The sequence below is a fragment of the Mesoplodon densirostris genome, chromosome 17, assembly GCF_025265405.1.
Source record: "Mesoplodon densirostris isolate mMesDen1 chromosome 17, mMesDen1 primary haplotype, whole genome shotgun sequence".
NCBI lineage: Eukaryota > Metazoa > Chordata > Mammalia > Artiodactyla > Ziphiidae > Mesoplodon > Mesoplodon densirostris.
Window position 1 is genome coordinate 48,916,601 of NC_082677.1, and position 20,703 is coordinate 48,937,303.

The following is a 20,703-nucleotide window of genomic DNA, read 5'->3' on the forward strand; positions in this document are numbered from 1 at the left end:
ATGAGGTTCCTTGTGCTCTCAACAGAATTACTACCAAAAACCAAGTGTGGAATACACTGAGTTTTCAGATAGCAGAAAATAAGTTTTGTCACTGCCTTTGTTCCTTCTGATTGCAAATTTTGGCCGCTTACAAGCATAAACTATTGTGCTTTGGAAGATTCCGTGTCCTAAGGGCATTTTTTTTCTTGGTGCCAATGGTATCAATAGAGGAGACCAGTCCACCATGCCTTAGTTTCACATAAATTCTTACTTGTTTTGCTTTTCTACAAAAGTTATTCTAAACCTTTCTCTTGATTTCTTCGTTTAGGATAGTGGTTCTGAACCTGTCTGTTGCTTCCACCTGATAGGTGAGAGTCCCCAGTATGACATTACTACAGTCCAAGCCTAGATATTATAAGGGAGATTATGTAGACAACAAGGGCTATATAGATTATGAACATTAATTTCTTGTCTAATGGATAGGATTGTTGGAAATCCCTGGTTTAGAGGCACTGAATGTACATAATCCATACTAAAAGCTATTTTGCAAAATGAATTATTTAAAATAATTTAAAATGCATAGAAATATGTAATAAAGCTCTTCTAATCTATGAGACAGATATGAGTGTAAATTGAATTAAAATAAAAATCCATATGGTCAAGAATAAATCCCAAATGATATGAGTGACACATTTTAGTTCACTTAAAACTCTGCCCTTTATCAACACGTAAACATAGTTGGTATTTAAATAACAGTAATTATGCTAATAACATTATGCTAAAACATAAACATTGTTTATGTTGAATTGCCTACTGAGAGTTTAACTACCTATGGTTGAAGAATGACAAAAGATGGCTTTTGAATTTTCCTTAGGGCTCAGTAGTAGAAAGTTATTTTCCTTTATTCTGCCCTGAATACTAAGTATTTGAAGGCAGACATTCCTCCCATCCTCCACCACCACTGGTAGAAGTATACACATTTGATAATAGTGTATACAGTTAATGGGAATGTTACATTGTTTATATATATATTTTTTACCATTGAAACCAAAACATATTTCATGGTCTGGGTATAATTTAAAAGAAACATTCTTATGAAGAACTGATTTCTTTTATAAACAAAATGCACATGCCATAAATAGTTCTTCATTTTAATATGATAATATTTGCTCTCATAGCTGTATTCTGGTATGGCTTAATAATCAGCTACATATGAAGTATTTGAGATAACAGTACAGTAGTACTGATTTTATTTTAAGAACCTTAGAAAATGTGACTTGTGGGCAAAATAAACACAGAAAGAATGTTTAAAGCGAACTATTCACCTTACTGTTTTAGTTTTTACTATGCTTTTTTCCATTTTCAGAACCCATGTATCTCATTTGCTACAAGTATTCCAGTGGAGGCTCTTAATTTCCCAAGGCTAGTAGCCGTCTACTGTTTACTTACTGTGTATGGAATGCCTAGAGCAAGTGACTTCTATAGCTAAATTAACAAAACATAGGAGAGAAAATGCTTAGGCCAATTTATTCATATCCCTCCAATATTAATTCTATAGTTTATAGCTATGTAGCTATTAAGAATTTGTTGAGCAGTTAACCTGGTTTAAAATGGGATCCAGTTATTCTCAAACTTTTCCATCTCAGGAACCCGTTAACACTCTTAAAAATTATTGAGGAGTCCAGGGAACGTTTATAGGTTATATCTGTCGATCTGTAAGTATTAAAAATTTATGCAAATTTTAAGAATTTTTATGAATTCATTTAAAAGTAAAAATAAACCCATTACAAGTTAAAAAATAACATTTTAATTAAAATAACTTTTAAAATTTAGTGAGAAGAGTAGCACTGTTTCACATTTAACAAAATGCAAAATCTCTTTAATATCTGACTTACTGAAGACAGCTAGAGTCTCCTTTCTGATAATGAAAAGTGCTTTTGCTGAAGTTGGCAATTTAGGGAATCGGTGGTGATCTACGTCAAAACAATTTGAAGACAGTCATTGGAGGACAAAGTCAGTGTCTTCTGCACAGCATTTTATCCTCAGAGTCTGGTACAGTGCTTGGTATATAGTAGGGCCCAGATGATATTCAGTAGGTGATTGAACTATATACTGCAGTGGGTTGAGATGCGAATAGAGGGTGAAGATACGGATTCAGGGAGCACAGACACCACCTTCAAGCCACTTGGTTGAGAACAGGAGAGAAATTAGGTCATAACTGGTTTCAGAACAGGATCAGAGAGGTCTTTTAAAAGAGTGTTTTTTTGTGAGGAAAAAAAAAAAAAGCGGAGAGAAACTAGGACACAGGAAAGAAAAGGGATGACAGGGGGACCTATGGAGGGTGGAGATGGGTAAGATATGCATCATCTAGCAAAGCATTTCATACTTTAATGAGCATATGAGATCCTAGATCTAGTTAAAATGCAGATTCTGAAACTGTGTCTTTCTAACTAGCACCCAGGCTGCTGGTCTGAGGACCTCACTGTGAGTAGGGAGATTCTAGAACCCAGCTGAAGAGGTGAATCTTGGAGGAGGAGTAGATACCTCTTCCATTGAATTGGGAGATCTTGGCTGATGGAACTTTTTTTTTTTTTTTTTGCGGTACACGGGCCTCTCACTGTTGTGGCCTCTCCCGTTGCGGAGCACAGGCTCCGGACGCGCAGGCTCAGCAGCCATGGCTCATGGGCCCAGCCGCTCCGCGGCATGTGGGATCCTCCCGGACCCGGGCACGAACCCGCGTCCCCTGCATCGGCAGGCGGACTCTCAACCACTGTGCCACCAGGGAAGCCCCTGATGGAACATTTTTAAGAGAATTTTTTTCTCTAATATCCAGTTAGTACCCTTTCCCTTTCTAAATTCCCTTTCTAGTAATTTAGAATTTCAGTGTTCCCACAATGCTTGATCGATAGAATGATACTGAGGTAATGACATAAAATACAGTGATTTTACTATTTAAAAAAAGAGACATTATTAGGATCACTAACAATTGTCTAAATGTCATTGCTTCATAAACAGAGCTCAGACTTTGGTGTTAGACATGGTTTGATTCTTGGCTCTGGCTCTGCGTGGTTTGGGGCTGTTAACACCTTAAGTAAAAGTACTTTCATGCAGGTTTTTTTGTGAGAAGTACAGATGTAGTACATAAAAGCCAGCACACAAAAAGTGGTGTCTATAACACTCCACAAGTGCAATAAGCTATATTGAATGTAATTTCAAACTTTGTTTCATGAATCATCAGATTCATCTAATTTTTAAAATAATTTAAATAAGAAGGTGGAATGAACAGATCATATTTCATTTCTATGCACAAGAGAACTGTGCATATTTCTTTTATAACTCGGACATGGTTTAACTTAAAAAAAAATCTCAAAATAGCTCAAGTTAGCAGACATGCAATTTTAGCAAGGATGATTGGAATTTTGGCCTTTCCTGTAATACAATTATATCCAAGCAATCCAAGCATACTGCTCATTAGAAAACATTTTTATCTGAATCTTTTACTCCTGGGGGCCAAGAATGCTGTTTTTCTTTTTCTTTTTTTTTTTTTTTTTGCGGTACGCGGGCCTCTCACTGTTGTGGCCTCTCCCGTTGCGGAGCACAGGCTCTGGATGCGCAGGCTCAGCAGCCATGGCTCACGGGCCCAGCCGCTCCACGGCATGTGGGATCTTTCCGGACCGGGGCACGAACCCATGTCCCCTGCATCGGCAGGCGGACTCTCAACCACTGCGCCACCAGGGAAGCCCCTGTTTTTCTTTTTTTTTTTTTTTTTTTGCATTACGCGGGCCTCTCACTGTTGTGGCCTCTCCCGTTGCGGAGCACAGGCTCCGGACGCGCAGGCTCAGCAGCCAAGGCTCACGGACCCAGCTGCTCCGTGGCATGTGGGATCTTCCCGGACCGGGGCACGAACCCGTGTCCCCTGCATCGGCAGGCGGACTCTCAACCACTGCGCCACCAGGGAAGCCCCTGTTTTTCTTTTTTATAGCTATGTTTATGGAATGTAAATCACCCTGAGCAATTATTTTGACATTTCAAGTTATTATAACTATTCATTCTTCATTTATAGCTATTTGAATTTTGACAAATTTCAATACAGTGACAAAACAAGGTCAGGTACATTCAATATAAGGTTATGGTGTACACCTATTTTAATTTGTTAGATCTACTATGAAGAAAATGAGGATATACAATATTTCACTTTTTACAGTTGGACTTCCTATACTAAGAACAGACCTCTGAGCTCTGGGAATTTTGAGGCAACTGATCATTGCCCAGTGTCTGGGTATGTGTGGGCTGGCTGTATCTCAGGGAGGGAGTCAACAGCACAGAAGGTAATAGTCCCTTGACTACTTCTATATTGTTGCTTTGAAAACAGCAAGGCAGAATGTCCTCATTTGGCTTTCTTCCGGAAACACATGCAGACGGCAGAGAGGAACTCAGTAGAAGGTTAAGAAATAAATACTGCAATTGAGATAAAAATTAAGTCAATATTCCAGACTATTCCCAGGCACATTTTACCTGAACTTTTATTGCCAATATTCACAGTATCACAGATAATTAGCTCTGTCTTATCTAGTTTATAATCATTGTCGATCTCTTACACTGGTAGAATATGCACGGATGGTGGGAGATATTAATATAGCATAAAGCATATTGTAATTTGTAGCATGCTTTCACATACAAGGTGATGAGGGCATGCAGAAATGTCAGCCAAGCTACTTGAAGCCAGTTGTAGTTTAGGTTTGCGGGCCCAGTGTTATTAAGATCCTGCTGGACTTTGCTTTGAAAAGTTTTTCTCATTCTTCTTCTAAATCTTGTAATTGTTAAGTACTACCTTCATAATTCATGCTCCTATTCTAATCATGCTTTTAAGCGCTTTAAGAATTCTAAGCCCAGGGATCCCTTCAAAAGGACCTGACTAGAAATGGATGCTTATGGTGGGTGCCATGCTGATTTACAACAACTATCCTAACCTGACATTAGATCTATTCAACAGATACAGCAATAAACATGGAGGATACTGATGTCTGATTCTGAAAATTTTAGTTATGCACATGAAGAGTTTCTTTTCTCTACTGCGTTGGCTGAGTATATCAGGATACCAATTGAAAGAAGATCTGAAAATTAATAACTCCTGCTCTTTTGATTTAACATCCAATAAACTTTTCTCTGGCCATAATGGCTTAAAGAACTAAGCACTTCCTTGGCAAAGAGTTTTTCTGGCATGAAATATTACTGTAAAAATTTTTTTGTTGTATAACTTAAAATGAAAGGTTGATTTTACATTGCATTTATTTTGCAAATGATATGAAATTTCTACAAGCCACTAGAAGAGCAAAAATAATTTTAAGTGTCTCTAAAATTTGAATTAAAGTAAAAATATTCTTAGTATTTTATCGGGTACATATTTGTGTTTGACTTTTTTGGGACCAGCACTTATGTATCTTGGTATCTCTGCTAGCTAGTATAGTGCCTTGGAGACTCAGTAAATGTTTGTTGTTGCTCAGTAAATATATGTTGATTAGTTAATTTTCATTTTTCCCCATGTTAATGGTTTAGCTCTCCTAGTCATGAATTTTTATGCAGATATAAATTTGGAGATCAAAAGAAATTCTGGAAGGACTATTCCTATTAAGGTAAAAATTCTCTCTCATTTCTAAGCCAGAATCAGAAAAGTCAAAGCATTTTTTGAATAATTAAATTGATAATTTATTGTAGGTGTTGTCAAGTAAAATTTTTCTTTCAAAATGGTGAAAACCTAAGCTATTGAAGCTTATCAATTTAGGTTTGTTTTTTGTCTTTTTTTAGAAGGAAGTTAAGAGTGGCTTTATTATTAACAGTAAAGTAGATACCAGGATAATACAAAACATAAAAAACAGAAACAAAGAGGAACATTACATAATAACAAAAGAGTCTATCCATCCAGAAGACATAGCAAACCTAAATGCTTGCACCAAAAAATAGACTTCAAAATATGAAAAGCAAAAAATGATGAAATTGAAAGCAGAAATAGACACATCAAGGCCCCTTAATTTAGATTTATTTTTAAATACGTTATAGGAAGATAAAAATTATTGAAAATTTGGCCATGGTATAATTATTAATAAGATTTTAGAAAGTGAAATGATGGGTAAGTAACATTCTTCTGGCCTATTCCACCACTAGGAGAATAAAGTCAGTTCATAAATGCATATGATACCCTGGTGTCTCTTGGGTATTCCTAAATCTTTGATCTTTTGGAGTTACATCTCCTTTAATTTTCAAATAGAATGCCTTAAATGACTATTCTAGCTTCCCCAAATATCTCCAAGGATTTTAAAGAACATATGTATCTCCAGCCTTCTCTGGTTCAATTGTATGCTTCTGTTGAATTGTCAATTTCTTTTTTTTTTTTTTTTTCTTTTTTGCTGTACGCGGGCCTCTCACTGTTGTGGCCTCGCCCGTTGTGGAGCACAGGCTCCGGACGCGCAGGCTTAGTGGCCACGGCTCACAGGCCCAGCCGCTCTGCAGCATGTGGGATCCTCCCGGACCGGGGCACGAACCCGCGTCTCCTGCATCGGCAGGTGGACTCTCAACCACTGCGCCACCAGGGAAGCCCCTGAATTGTCAACTTCTGTTTCAGTCATTCAACTATGACAGACACTGATCTTTCCCAGGTAGCACTTTGCCTCATGTAGGACATTACCGTACCCTTCAAAGCACCACTAACATAAAGCTGTGTATCCAACTTTACCAAAGGTCTCCACACTTCAGGAGAGAATTAGAATATAACAATGTCCACCACTACCTTACATCTATACTTTGAATATAACTATATCTCGAATCTAAGGCAAAAGAGTTAAACCTTTTGCAGGTATATCCAGCTTCCTAGCCATTCTGCCCCACATCAGAGTCCACCCTGTACTTGTTTGTTGGAGAAAACACCTTTCATAAATATTTCACAGGGCCAACTTCCATCCTACTTTGAGAATATTCCACTCACTACGTACAGGAGTTGGTTTCTCTCTAGAACTCATTAGACATCCTTAGACACAAGAATGCACACAGGGGGACTTCCCTGGTGATGCAGTGGTTAAGCATCCGCCTGCCAACGCAGGGGACACGGGTTCAAGCCCTATTCTGGGAATATCCCACACGCCGCAGAGCAACTAAGCCTGTGTGCCACAACTACTGAGCCTGCGCTCTAGAGCCTGCGAGCCACAACTACTGAAGCCCACGTGCCTAGAGCCTGTGCTCACAGCAAGAGAAGCCACCACAATGAGAAGCCCACGCGCGGCAATGAAGAGGGGCCCCCGCTCACCGCAGCTAGAGAAAGCTCGCGTGCAGCAATAAAGACCCAATGCAGCCAAAAATAAATAAATAAATTAATTTAAAAAAATTGCTGTTGTTTAAAATAAATAAATAAATATAAATAAATAAATAAACAAAGTGACCCATACATTCAAGGAAATCCCTTTGCTTTGTTTCATAAAGAACTTTCTGAAGGAGGTGGGACCAAAGCTGGCCTCTTCTGTGGTCATTTCCAATCCTTGAGGGAACACCTGACTCTCCTCTGTGTAGACTATTTCATGGCTGTGCTGGAACTCTGAAGAATAGACAAAGGCTTCAGTTCTTTCTTTTTTCTTTTTCTTTTTTTAAAGGTAGAATATTTATTTATTTGTTTGTTTGTTTGTTTGTTTGTTTAGGCTGTGCTGGGTCTTAGTTGTGGCACTCGGGATCTTCATTGCATCGTGCGGACTTCCTACTGTGGCATGTGGACTCTTAGTTGCAGCATGCATGCGGGATCTAGTTCCCCACCAGGAATGAACCCGGGCTCCCTGCATTGAGAATGCAGAGTCTTACCCACTGGACCACCATGGAAGTCCCATGGTGTTCATTTCATAGCTGTTTTGTAAGGTCTCTTCACTCTGCATGATGGTGAGCATGAGATGTGCTAGAGATCACTCTGATCTCACTACTGATTCCCAGACAACTACTAGGGCTAAATCTAGGAGCACAACTTAGGTCTCTTATTCCCCAGGCCAGTCCATTTTGTAGTTTTGGAAACCTTTCCTTTTTGAAGCTAATATTTTTTTCAATATCCACCCACTAGTCACAGAATAGGAAGAATGAAGGGGTTATTTTAAAAAATGTAGTTTGAATTTTTACAAGTTTCTTATAATATATGGCTGTTTCCTCTCTGCAAAAATAAAATGAAATATATATATATATATATATTTTTTTCCGGTACGCGGGCCTCTCACTGTTGTGGCCTCTCCCGTTGCGGAGCACAGGCTCCGGACAGGCAGGCTCAGCGGCCATGGCTCACGGGCCCAGCCGCTCCGTGGCATGTGGGATCCCCCCGGACCGGGGCACGAACCCGTGTCCCCTGCATCGGCAGGCGGACTCTCAACCACTGCGCCACCAGGGAAGCCCAAAATGAAATCTTTTATACTTCAAAATATAAATAAAAATGGCTATTACAATTCTAAGTTAATAACACAGTAAATGCTGTGCTTAATTTTTCTTCCTGTTTTTTTTTTAGCAGAACAAGTTGAACAGACAGTAATGTTGTTGCTCGTTTCAAGTAAACTTAATGAGAGGCCAGGTAGAACTTCTGTGCCAGAACATAAAATCACTAAGAAAGAAAATGTTTTAGAGAAAGCAGGGCTTGACTATTCTTATCTTTGATTATCATTACTAAATATATCCTTTTAGGGAAAATACAGAGTTCAGTTTACTCATTTCACTAGGTTGCAGGAAGAAAAGTTTAGTAAACAGACATTCCCTCTTTCTTCTTACCCAGAAGCCCCAATAGTTTATTTTAAAGATAATTTTAGGGTAAGTCCTTTTGATCTTACTGCTATCAGAGAATTATAGTGTGGTTCTGCAAATCTGGCTAGAATGCAGGACCTTAACAACAAAAAAACCCCAACAAAAACCAAAGTCTTAGATTCTCTGTTAAATCATTTGAGTTCAACGATAGGAAACTCTTGTACGTGCCGAAAAAATGAAACAAAACAAAAAACCCCAAAGCCTTAAGATCTTTACAGTAGGAAGAAAATAACCAACTACTCTTCAAATTATGGGGTTGGTCCCATGTTTTGAAAGTTACCATCTCTACTGGTCTCTTAATGAGCTGTCTGTGCACACAGGGGGAAGGTCAGTAAGAGTCAAGGGCTTCTGTCTAGACTATCCCATCTACTCTAGCAGATTCAGAAGATGTGTTTAGGACCCCTGCCTTTATCCACTGGGCAAAGCACTCATTATCATCATCTTAAGGCTGTACTGAAAACTTCCTCCGTATTTGTCTGCCTTTTGGGGGAGTGATATAATACAGGATTCACCTAGAATATTTTCCCTTTCTGCTTCCTGCACATCTACATTCCTCCCTCTTACCTTCATCTCTTAAATATTGTCTGTAACACTGTGGCTACTTTTTTCTCCCTGGCTTCCATTTCCAAATGTAGGATTAAACCTACCTTTCTGAATATCATTATGTAAGTACTGACAACATCCGTAATCCTTTAATTACCAACACTGAAGGATATATTTTTGTGGGCAAAGATGGGATAATTAGAGTTTTATCATTATATATATATATTTTTTTCTGTTTACATGAACTTTTATTTTTTCCAGCTTTATTGAGACATATAACGTATATTGACATATAACATTGTGTAAGCTTAAGGTGTACAACATGATGATTTGATACACGTGTAATTGCGAAATGATTACCATAATAAGGTTAGTTAACACTTCCATCACCTTACATAATTACCATTTCTTCTTTTTTGGGGGTTATAACACTTAAGTTATACTCTTGGTAACTTTCAAGTATATAATAAGGTATTGTTAACTATAGTTACTATGCCGTACATTAGATCCCCAGAACTTATTCATCTTCAATCTGGAAGTTTGTATCCTTTGACCATCTTTCCATTTTCACCAGTCCCTGCCCCTGGCAATCACCATTCTAGTCTCTATTTCTATGAGTTTGGTGTTTTAAGATTATATATATATATATCTAATATATGTGTATATTTTCTTTATCCATTTATCCATTGATGGACAGTTTGGTTATTTCCATGTCTTGGCTATTGTAAATGTTGCTGCAATGGATATGGGGTTGCAGATACCTCTTCAAGATACTGACTTCATTTCCTTCAAATATACATTCAGAAATGGAATTACTGGATTACATGATAGTTCAATTTTTAATTTTTTGAGGCATCGCCATACTATTTTCCGTATTAGCTGTATCAATTTACATTCCCACCAACAGTGCACAGGGTTCCCTTTTCCCAGCATTCGTGCCAACACTTATCTCTTGTCTGATGATAACCATTCTAACAGGTGTAGGATGATATCTCATTGTGATTTTGATATGCATTTCCCTGATGATTAGTGATGCTGAGCATCTTTTCATGTGCCTGTTGGCCATTTGTATGTCTTCTTTAGAAAAATGTCTATTTTTTAAATCAGATTTTTGTGTGTGCTGTTGAGTTGTATGAATTCCTTATATATTTCAAATATTAACCTCTTATCAAATAGATGGTTTGCAAATACTTTTTCCATCTACATTCTGTAGATTACCTTTCATTTTGTTGATTGTTTCCTTTGCTGTGCAGAAGCTTTTTAGTTTGATGTAGTCCCACTGGCTTATTTTTGCTTTTGTTGCCTGTACTTCCTGTGTCATCCAAAAATCATTGTCAAGACCAGTGTCAAGCAGCTTTCTCCCTATTTTTTTCTAGGAGTTTTTCGGTTTCAGATATTACAATTAATTTATTTCCTGTTAGTTTCTGTGAACGGTATAAAATAAGGGTCCAATTTCATTCTTTAGCATGTGAATATCTGGTTTTCCCAACACCATTTACTGAAGAGACTATACTTTCCTAATATGTATTCTTGGCTCCCATGTCAAATAATAGGTGACTATATATTTGTGAGTTTCCTTCTGGGCTCTTGATTCTCTTGCATTGGTCTATGTGTCTGTATTCATGCTAGTATCATACTATTTAGAGTACTATAGCTTTGTAATAAAATTTGAAATCAGAAAGTGTGATACCTCCAGTTTTGCTCTTCTTTCTCAAGATTGCTTTGACTATGCGGGGTCTTTTGTGGTTCTGTACACATTTGTCAATTGTTTTTTCTATTGCTTTGGAAAATGCCATTGGAATTTTAATAGGGATTGCACTGAATCTATAGATGACTTTGGGTAATGTGAACATTTTAACAATATTAATTCTTCTAATCCATGAACACTGGATATCTTTTCATTTAGAATTTGTGTCTTCTTTAATTTCTTTCATCAGTCTCTTGTAATTTTCAGTATACAGATCTTTAACCTCCTTGGTTAAATCTATTTCTAAGTACTTTATTGTTTTAAAATAGGATTATTTTCTTTCTTTTTCAGGTAGTTTGTTGTTAGTGTATAGAAATGCAAATAATTTTTGTATGTTGATTTTGTATCCACAACTTTACTGAATTCTTTTATTGGTTATAAGCTTTTTGGTGGATTCTTTAGAATTTTCTCTATACAAGATCTTATCATCTACAAACAGAGAAAATGTCATTATATTTAATATATTTTTTCATCTACCTTCTAGGAGTGATTCTTCCTGTTAATAAATGTGTTTTATAAGCTTGAGAAATATACCGGCCATTCGGATGTTGGCTATCTCAATCCACGAGGGTTGACCTTTTTATGAACCATATTCAACCAGAGTATAAAACTCAGTTATTTTATTAGAAGTGTTTCCACTGTACCTGTCTCTTCTTGCAATTCTTTCCAGCCACAAAGTCCCTTCGTTCTTATCATCTTTGCCCCAGGCTTCATCCAGCCCAGTGCTTCCCTGCCCCTTCCTCTTTCGTAACACAGAGTAACTCCTTTCCCCCAATTCACCTAACTCCTCTCTACTCTACCCCACACACTTGTTTAAAAAACCCTGGGCACCTCTACTGAACCAAAGCACTAATCAATGAAGCCAGTCTCTCCCTGTAGAGCAGTGGTTCTCAACTGGTGGTGATTTGGCCCCCAGGAGACATTTGGCAATGTCTGGAGACATTTTTTTTTTTTTTTTTTTTTTTTTTGCGGTACGCGGGCCTCTCACTGCTGTGGCCTCTCCCGTTGCGGAGCACAGGCTCCGGACGACGTGCAGGCTCAGCGGCCATGGCTCACGGGCCCAGCCGCTCTGCGGCATGTGGGATCTTCCCAGGCCGGGGCACGAACCCGTGTCCTGTGCATCGGCAGGCGGACTCTCAACCACTGTGCCACCAGGGAAGCCCTGGAAACATTTTTGATTGTCACAGCTACAAGGGTGCTACTAGTATCTAGTGGGTGGAGGCCAGGGATGCTGCTAAATATCCTACAATGCACAAGACAATCTCTTATGACAAAGAATTATCCAGCCCAGATTGTCAATAGTATACCTGTTGGGAAATCCTACTGTAAGGAAATTCTTATATTACCTTCAGTAATCATTGGTGTTTTCTACTCTGCTCCTATTAATGTTTTATTACTTCTGTGCATTAAGTTATATATTTTATACCCATACGTACACCAGTCAATAAGCAATTGTTGAATACCAGATACGTGTCAGGCAGAGTTAGGCACTCCTAAGTTGCTCATAGTTCTATGAGGAAGACAGACACTATAATACCTCGTGATTGAAGGGGCTATGATTACATAAAGAAAAGGTACCTGGGCTTCCCTGGTGGATCAGTGGTTAAGAATACGCCTGCCAATGCAGGGGACACGGTTCGAGCCCTGATCCGGGAAGATCCCATATGCCGCAGAGCAACTAAGCCTGTGAGCCACAACTACTGAGCCTGTGCTCTAGAGCCCACGAGCCACAACTACTGAGCCCGCATGCCACAACTACTGAAGCCCACGTGCCTAGAGCGTATGCTCCACAACAAGAGAAGCCACCGCAATGAGAAGCCCGCACACCACAATGAAGAGTAGCCCCTGCTCGCTGCAACTAGGGAAAGGCCACGCACAGCAAGGAAGACTCAACACAGCCAATAAATAAATAAATTAATTTTTTAAAAAAAGAAGGGGTACCTAATGTAGCCCAGGATGATCTGCAAAGATATTTTGAAGGGTTCTGAGAAGGAAGAGGCCTGAATTGAGCCTGGAAGAATACGTAGGAGAAAGCCAGGCAAAGAAAGGGAGAGAAGCACGTTTCTCATAAAGGGAAAAATATGGGTTAAGACACATGGTTAGAGAAGAGGGCAGCAGCAAGTCCTGAGGATGTCAATGTGCTGGCAACGATCAGACGGCCCTTAAGCTGGCAACTGGGAGTCCTTGAAGGAGAAGCTAATTGGGTAGAATGATAAGATTTAATTTTAGAAAGGTCATACAATTTCTGAAATCTGGCTGAGAGCTAATGAGGGCCTGAACTAAAGTGGAAATGAGGATGAGTAAGAGGGGCCAAGTGGAGTGATATTGAGGAGACAGAACGGACAGGACTGGGGATGGGGTGGACATGGAGGTAAGAGATGCGGAAGTCCAGCATGACCCCCAAATTTCAGGTGTGGTACCATTTACAAGTCAGGGGAGGCAAGGGGAAGTTTGTGGGATGAGATAGAAAGTCAATTTTGGACGTCTCTTTGTGTCATACAAATGTTTTCGTTTATAAAAGTAGTATACATGTCTCTTACCAAAAAATTGTAGACGAGAGAGAAGTATGAAATGTCCATTCAACCAGTGTTAAACTTTGGATGGAGTTTCATTTCGTTTTGTTTTGGCTGTGCTGTGTGGCTTGCAGGATCTCAGTTCCCTGACCAGGGACTGAACCCCGGCCACATCAGTGAAAGCCTGCAATCCTAACCACTAGGCCACCAGGGAACTCCCATTTTTTGGGAGGGAGTGGAGTTTTTTCCAATTTGTTCTATGTGGAAAATTATGCATTTTAAAAATACAATCAGTGGGATGAATTGGGAGATTGGGATTGACGTATACACACAAATATATATATATGATAGGTAACTAATGAGAACCTGCTGTAGAGCACAGGGAACTCCACTTTGCTGTACAGTAGAAAGTAACATAACATTGTAAAACAACTATACCCAATTAAAAAAAATGCTTATGGTTTCCTTTGCTGTGCAAAACACATATATATGGAATTTAAGAAAAAAAAATGTCATGAAGAACCTAGGGGTAAGACAGGAATAAAGACACAGACCTACTAGAGAATGGACTTGAGGATATGGGGAGGGGGAAGGGTAAACTGGGACAAAGTGAGAGAGTGGCGTGGACATAGGTACACTACCAAACGTAAAATAGATAGCTAGTGGGAAGCAGCCACATAGCACAGGTGCTTGGTGCTTTGTGACCACCTAGAGGGGTGGGATAGGGAGGGTGGGAGGGAGGGAGACGCAAGAGGGAAGAGATATGGGAACATATGTATATGTATAACTGATTCACTTTGTTATACAGCAGAAACTAACACACCATTGTAAAGCAATTATACTCCAATAAAGATGTAAAAATAAATAAATAAATAAATAAATAAAAATGCAATCACAAATTTGGGTGCTTTATAGATGTTTTTTTCCCCACTTTGTAATATATTTTTAAACATCTCTCTGTGTCATTGAACATCCTTTTACATTTTTATTGACTGCACAATATCTCACTCTATGGAAGAACCGTAATTTACCCCACCATCCCTAGTTTAGATTGCTTCGAGATTCTCATTTCTAGCAAATCATGTGTAATGCCATCACAGGTTGAGTCCTCCAGAAACTGACAGAAATGCCGCTTGAAACATAAAATATTTATTAGGGATTGACCCCAGGGAAGTGAAGAGGGAAGGAACAGCAATGGGCCAGGGAGAAGCTCAACTATGACAGGCTGACTGCTTCAACAGACCTCATCTCTACAGAAAGGGCGCATCAGAGTTGTCCTGAATTGGGTGGAAATGACTGGGCTTTTATAACCTCAAGTCATCCAGTCACCAGACAAGGGCTGCTCTGGCAGGGGCATGGCCTCAGGTGAGGCTGCACTCTGTGGCTGAGGTAGACTTCCAAAGGGAGGTTTGGCCAGTGCATCTCTGTGTCCACTGCAGATGCTCATTGTGTGCATATATCTTCACTCATATCCTTAGGATAAATTCCCAGAAGTAGGATTGCTGCAGTAGAACGTGGGCATTTTAAAAACTTTTAATATTTATTGCAAAATTATCTTCCAGAAAGATGGGTCACTTTCTCCTACCAACAGTTCAGTTCATCACTAATATATAAGAACATGACAATTGTACTGTTTTATGTATTTAAATATTGAAAGGCACCTCAAATTCTTTTGGAAAATAAATAATATCTGTGATGTTTTGTTTTTGTGAATTTCATTTTTAACTCCTAAGGCAGGTTACCTTTCTCTATAGAGCTGTATAAATCTTTCCAAAAGGATAAAACACTCTAATGACCGATGGTAAGACACAAAGAACTGGATTTGGGTCTTGTGAGTTGCAAATCTGCAACACTGAAGAGAGAGAAATGGCTGGTGCTTGAGCTGACTTGAAACAGAATTTGCAGTACCCTATAGCTCTTTTCCTGTGAGTATTTGAGCAAATAAATGAAATTCCCACTTATTAGGAAAAATCCATATTTGACACACTACTGTTAGAGAGAGATGAACGAGAAATAACCACCATTTATTAAGTGCCTGCTCCATGCCAAGCAATGCCCTTGGCTTTTACATACACCATCACATTTAATTCTCACAAGAACCCTTTGAAGTAGTTATCATCGCCACATTTTTCAGGTGAGGAAATTGAAGCTCACAGAATCTGGTAACTTGGTAACCTTAGTCATACAGGTTCCCAAGCCTGTGCACTTCTTGCCATCCTGGGCTGCTGCCCCCAAAGCTGTAAGTCAAGTGACACAGCAGTAGCTTTAAATGGTATAGTATATATATATATATATATATATATATATATATATATATATATAACAACTGTAGTAACAGTAACTCTCATGAAGCTTGCAGAATGTCTGTCTTTCTACTGGGTTGGCAGTCCATAGGATTCACTGTCTAAAATTTAAAAATTTTTGTAACACTTATGATACCCAGCACATTACACATACAATGTGCTCACTAAATATTTAATAGAACAGGTCTTGAATAGCCAGAAAGAAATTTCTTCCTAGTTTCGTTTATCCTTTCATCCTCATTTTGGGTTTGTCCTGATCATGGTGTCATCAGGAGGCAAAGAGATGATCCAGTCAACGGTTTCCCACTTTAGCAGGAACAACTGTGAGCTCTTCTAAACAGACCCACTGATTACAGACAACGCCAGTGAAAAAAGGGTTGGATGGAAATAAACATAACAAATTCCTCTAGAAGTCACCCCAATCGGGAAAGATGCTGGTGAAATCTTTATTCAGAAGTGTAAATGAGTTTAATCTAGCCTTTAGATCTAACTTCTAGGTAACAGGAAATAGTGAGGGAAGAGAACTATGTTGAAGACACCACAGAGAAGCCATAAGACAAATCTAGAAGTCTGCCTAGTTTCTTTTTAAGAAGATAATGTCATTCTAAAAACGGGGAGGGGGTAGAGTGGGAGAGAAGGAGGAGGCTATTCTAGGCTAAAAAAAAAAAAAAGAGGTAACCGAATGCAATGTGTGGTTATTGTTTGAGTTCTGGTCTAAGTCAGCTGTAAAAGACATTTTGGAATCCATTGGAGGAATCTGAATCTGGACTGGGCATATATTAATACCAAGTAATTAAGGTTAGCTTTAGTTAGGTGTGAAAATGGTAATATGGTTATGTAGAAAAGCGTTCTTTCAAGAACGAGATGTAGAGAGGAAATATCTATTTTTTAAAAAATTTATTTTATTTATTTATTTTTGTCTGCGTTGGGTCTTCTTTGCCGCGCGCGGGCTTTCTCTAGTTGTGGCGAGCGGGGGCTACTCTTGGTTACGGTGCACAGGCTTCTCATTGTGGTGGCTTCTCTTGTTGCGGAGCACAGGGTCTAGGCGCGCGGGCTTCAGTAGTTGTGGCACACGGGCTTAGTTGCTCCATGGCATGTGGGATCTTCCCGGACCAGGGCTCAAACCCGTGTCCCCTGCATTGGCAGGCGGGCTCCCAACCACTGCGCCACCAGGGAAGCCCTGAAATATCTATCTTTAAGTGGGAAATATGTATATTTTCAGCAGAAAATGTGATGAGGTAAATAAGGCAAAACTAGGTTTTAGCTATCCATTATACTAGTCTCTCTGCTCTTTAACGTCGTTTTGCATCAAAAAGAGGATCAACCAGGAAAAAAAAAAAAAAAAGGGATGGCTTCCTTTACCGGAGTAAGAACCGATCTTTATCTTCTTCCAACAGTGACAACATCAACGTGTGGCCCGGATAGGGCTTCAGGAGCATGAAGCGAGATTCCAGGGAGCCTAGACAGACGAGCAGGTTCCTTTCCGGAGATCTGATTTCTGTGGGAAAAGAACCCGCGTAAGGCAACCCTTGAGCCTCCGACCCTCCAGTCCTGCGCACCTACCCAGGCGCCCTGCGGATGGTGAATAACCCGCCACCTTACTGATCCCTAAGTGTTCCCAGACCACGCAGGGTGGCGGGTGTGACGCTCAGGGTGAGGGCGGGAGAATGCTGGGTTTCCCTCCTCTCCGACCCTTCGCGGAGGGATGGGGCCTGGGTGGCAGGTATCTTCCGCCTCACCCACCTGGAAGCGAAGCGGAGAGGGGCTGGCCCAGGCTGGGGCAAATGGGCCGCACCTGCCAAGGCCACTACCCTCACCTGCCGCCAGGAGAGCTCTGGCCGCGGCAGGGGGCGGAGACCCGGGAGTGCGGACGTCCTCACCTGGCGGCGGGGCGGGCGCGCAGCGAACTCCGCCGGAGAGGGAGCGGCGCGCTGCGAAGTCGGGCCGCAGGTGAGGGCGGCGGGCCGGGCCGCGCTCCACCGCGGGGGACGTTTCTTGGCTGGGAAAGGTGCAGTTGTGAGCAGCTATTCCTGGTATGTCAGGCGGGCCGGGCGGCCGCGAGCCCTGAGGGCGCCGCTTCCCGGGGCCCCGGCAGAGGGAAGGCGGCCAGGCGGCCGGAGGCGGGAAGGATGCAGACAGGATGCGGGCGCGGGGGCACATCTCCTCCGGGCGGGGCCGCGGTCCGGCGGGCGGCGCGGGAGCGGGTGCGTGGCCCGGGCCACGGCCTCCTGGCGGACGGTGGCATCCCCTGCGCCAGACTGTCCGACCACAAAGGCCGCTGCGGCCGGGAGCCCCCGAGCGCGGCTGCGGGTAGGGTGGGGAGGACGGAAGCGGCGGCTGGGCGGCCGGGGGTGGGCGGCGGGGGTGCGCGGGGCGGGGCATTCCGGGAGGGCGGCGGCCGCGCAGCCACTTTTGAAGTCCAAACAGTCCTCGGGGCCGGTGCCGCGCGCCGCCTCTGGTAGCCCTCTCCGCCTCCCGCGCTCTGCCTGGGTCTCCGCGGCGTTTTCAGGAGTTTAGAGAAAGCCCCGGCTTCAAGTTCTCGTGGGTTCGAAACTTTACCAAACTGCAGGGCGCAACAAAGGGTCAGAGAGCCCGGGCGTCTTGCAGCCGGAGAGAGGCCGGAGCAGCGGGCCGGACGCGCGCGGCACTCCCGCCTTTCCGCACACCCACTATGTCTCTCTCTCCCCCTCTCCCCCTAGTTCTGGAAGTGATGGAGGAGGCGGAGGCCGACTGCGCCCTCGCGTTCGCCGAGGCCCAGAGATGGGTGGAGGTGAGTGCCTTTACTCCTCTTCCCTCCGCACGAGTTGGCGGCCTCGCGGCCGCTCCCGCCACTCTGCTTTCAGCCGCCTCCCGGACCTTAGCTGTCGCAGCGCCTCAGCCTGGTTCGCTCAGCAGTTTGGGGGACTTGAAAGTTCTGCGCCTCCTAGGATTTAACGTCCAGCGAAGCTTAGCGCTGCCCCCCGCCCCCGACGGTCTCGCTGGCTTCCCCGGAGCTCCTCTGCCAGGACAGAGTCGAGAGCTTGGCCCCGCGGGTTTGGGGACCGCGCATCTCTGTGGACCAACCCACGTCCGCGCCAGGACGCCTGGGATGTCCCTGCTGGGCAGAGACGGCCCAGGGTCCTCGGGAGCGTTTCTTTGGGGGTGTCTAGAAGTGGAAATGCCTGAAACATACCTGCTTGGGCAGCGTATTGTGTGTTTTGTGGGAGGGCAGATGGAGGAGGTTATAGACACCTGTGGCGCACCTGGAGAGATGCTTTCTCCGAGGCAGCTTCCGGAGCCCAGGGTGTGTGAGTCAAGGCGCGTACGTTTTCCAAAGTCGGCATTGATAAGACTAAGACATCCTGAAATCACTCACTCAAGGGTTGTTAGTTTCCCAGCTGTGCCTCAGGGAGGAGATCTTCCGTTCCCCTCTTTGCCGTTAAAAAGGAGATGGTCTCTTGGAAGTTCCTTGATCAACGCATTCGTGTTACGTTTGTCTGTAGAAAGTTAACACCAGGACTTCTAGCCGTTTTATTATTGGATGAAAAAGATGACTTTTATAATGATGCTAAAGAAGTCTTCCGAGCAGATGTGAATCAGGAACCAAAAGTATTGCCTTTACCAGCCTTGCAGTCATTTAAGGGTTATTGATGCCACGTGCTGGCCTACTCAACGTATTTAAAAATTCAAATTAGGATTAAAGGTTATTCCATGGAAAAACAATACATTCAAGAATCCCAAAGCAAACAGTACTTTAAAACAATTCATTTCTCCTTAAAGAAGTAAATTATGTATGTGGAAAAAAAGATAAACTTTACATGTTATGTTTTTCACGCTAAAGGAAAGTGAATGTATCATTACCCACTAGAGAGTGGCGGGAGATGGAGATGGGGGTGTCTAAGAAATTAGCTTTGCCGTCTTTTTGTACTGAAACTTGAGCTGGCTTGAAGGTGACTTAGAACGGGGTGAGGGGGTGAGGGGAGGGCGTGGGGAGGTTGGGAGAAGAATAAACACTGTATTCTGAATTGAAATGAGGGTGGAAAAATTCCAGCAATGTAGTTAAGAGACATAACTTCCCCCATTCATAAACCTTGAAAAGTCAAGGCTTCCAAAGGTACTTTTCCATTAGCAGTATGTGTACTGCACAATCTTAGAAATCAAACTTACCCTTCTGTGTTTGAATGTTGAGATGGAGAGAGGGAGAAGGGAAGAAATATGGGGATACTTTTTTGGCCATACAGGGCTCCTGTGTGGGGTTTGTATCTGCAAGTTCTGTATTTGCTTCAGGGAATCTGTGAATATGGATGATTTTACATCCTTTCCATTTTCAGTATACAGATTTTTGAAATCTAAACATCTTTGTGTGTGTGTGATAGCTTGCTTATAATTGGAGACTCCTGTGAGAAATTTGTATCTAATAAACTCTGGGGAGGTGCGTTGTGATAAAACGCACCTGTGTGCACGGTAAATGCGCTCATCTTCCCACCACCGTCCCACTCCACCTAAAAGTGTGTGTCAGCAATGATTTGGCAACTCTGTAAAGTGCTTTGTTCATCATTAGCAGAAAGCCAAATCTTCCTAAAGGCTTTGCCACATCATTTTAATATGGTGAACTCTTATGAAATTAAAATTAAGTGACTTTTTTCCCCTAGTGCCACAGGGAGCGAGACAGCACGTTCCCTGAAGATCCGTGAATAATTTACATCTTCACATATACTCTTGGGATACTCGGGACACTGAAGTGATAGCACTGTGTTCACTGTTAGGTTTACGTTATTTCTCCAGTTAGTGTCCAAGTTTATCTGTCTCCTTAGCTTTGCCTTTATAA

At 41.8% G+C, this 20,703-nt stretch overlaps 2 protein-coding genes across 10 annotated transcripts in view; one reads left to right on the top strand and one right to left on the bottom strand.

Annotated features, from left to right (window-relative positions):
- Positions 1-15,868: 15,868 nt before the first annotated feature.
- Positions 15,869-19,286, bottom strand: LOC132477339 (proline-rich protein HaeIII subfamily 1-like). The gene is made up of 2 exons (XM_060079634.1): positions 17,777-19,286; positions 15,869-17,394 (listed from the first exon to the last, which is right to left on the bottom strand). Exons 1-2 carry the CDS (start codon positions 18,276-18,278, stop codon positions 17,255-17,257), a joined length of 642 nt encoding a protein of 213 aa, XP_059935617.1. The 5' UTR covers positions 18,279-19,286; the 3' UTR covers positions 15,869-17,254.
- The window catches only part of LMO7 (LIM domain 7), a 205,651-nt gene continuing 202,975 nt past the window's right edge, over positions 18,028-20,703 (top strand). For 3 of the 9 annotated variants that reach the window (XM_060079629.1, XM_060079630.1, XM_060079628.1), the window contains exons 1-2: positions 18,041-18,206; positions 18,596-18,666. In XM_060079629.1, coding sequence (XP_059935612.1) covers positions 18,607-18,666 — 60 coding nt within the window. In that variant the 5' untranslated portion in view covers positions 18,041-18,206; positions 18,596-18,606. Of the gene's footprint in view, positions 18,207-18,307; positions 18,667-20,703 lie in introns of those variants that run through there. The other 6 variants (XM_060079624.1, XM_060079631.1, XM_060079633.1 and 3 more) reach the window with 6 other exon arrangements.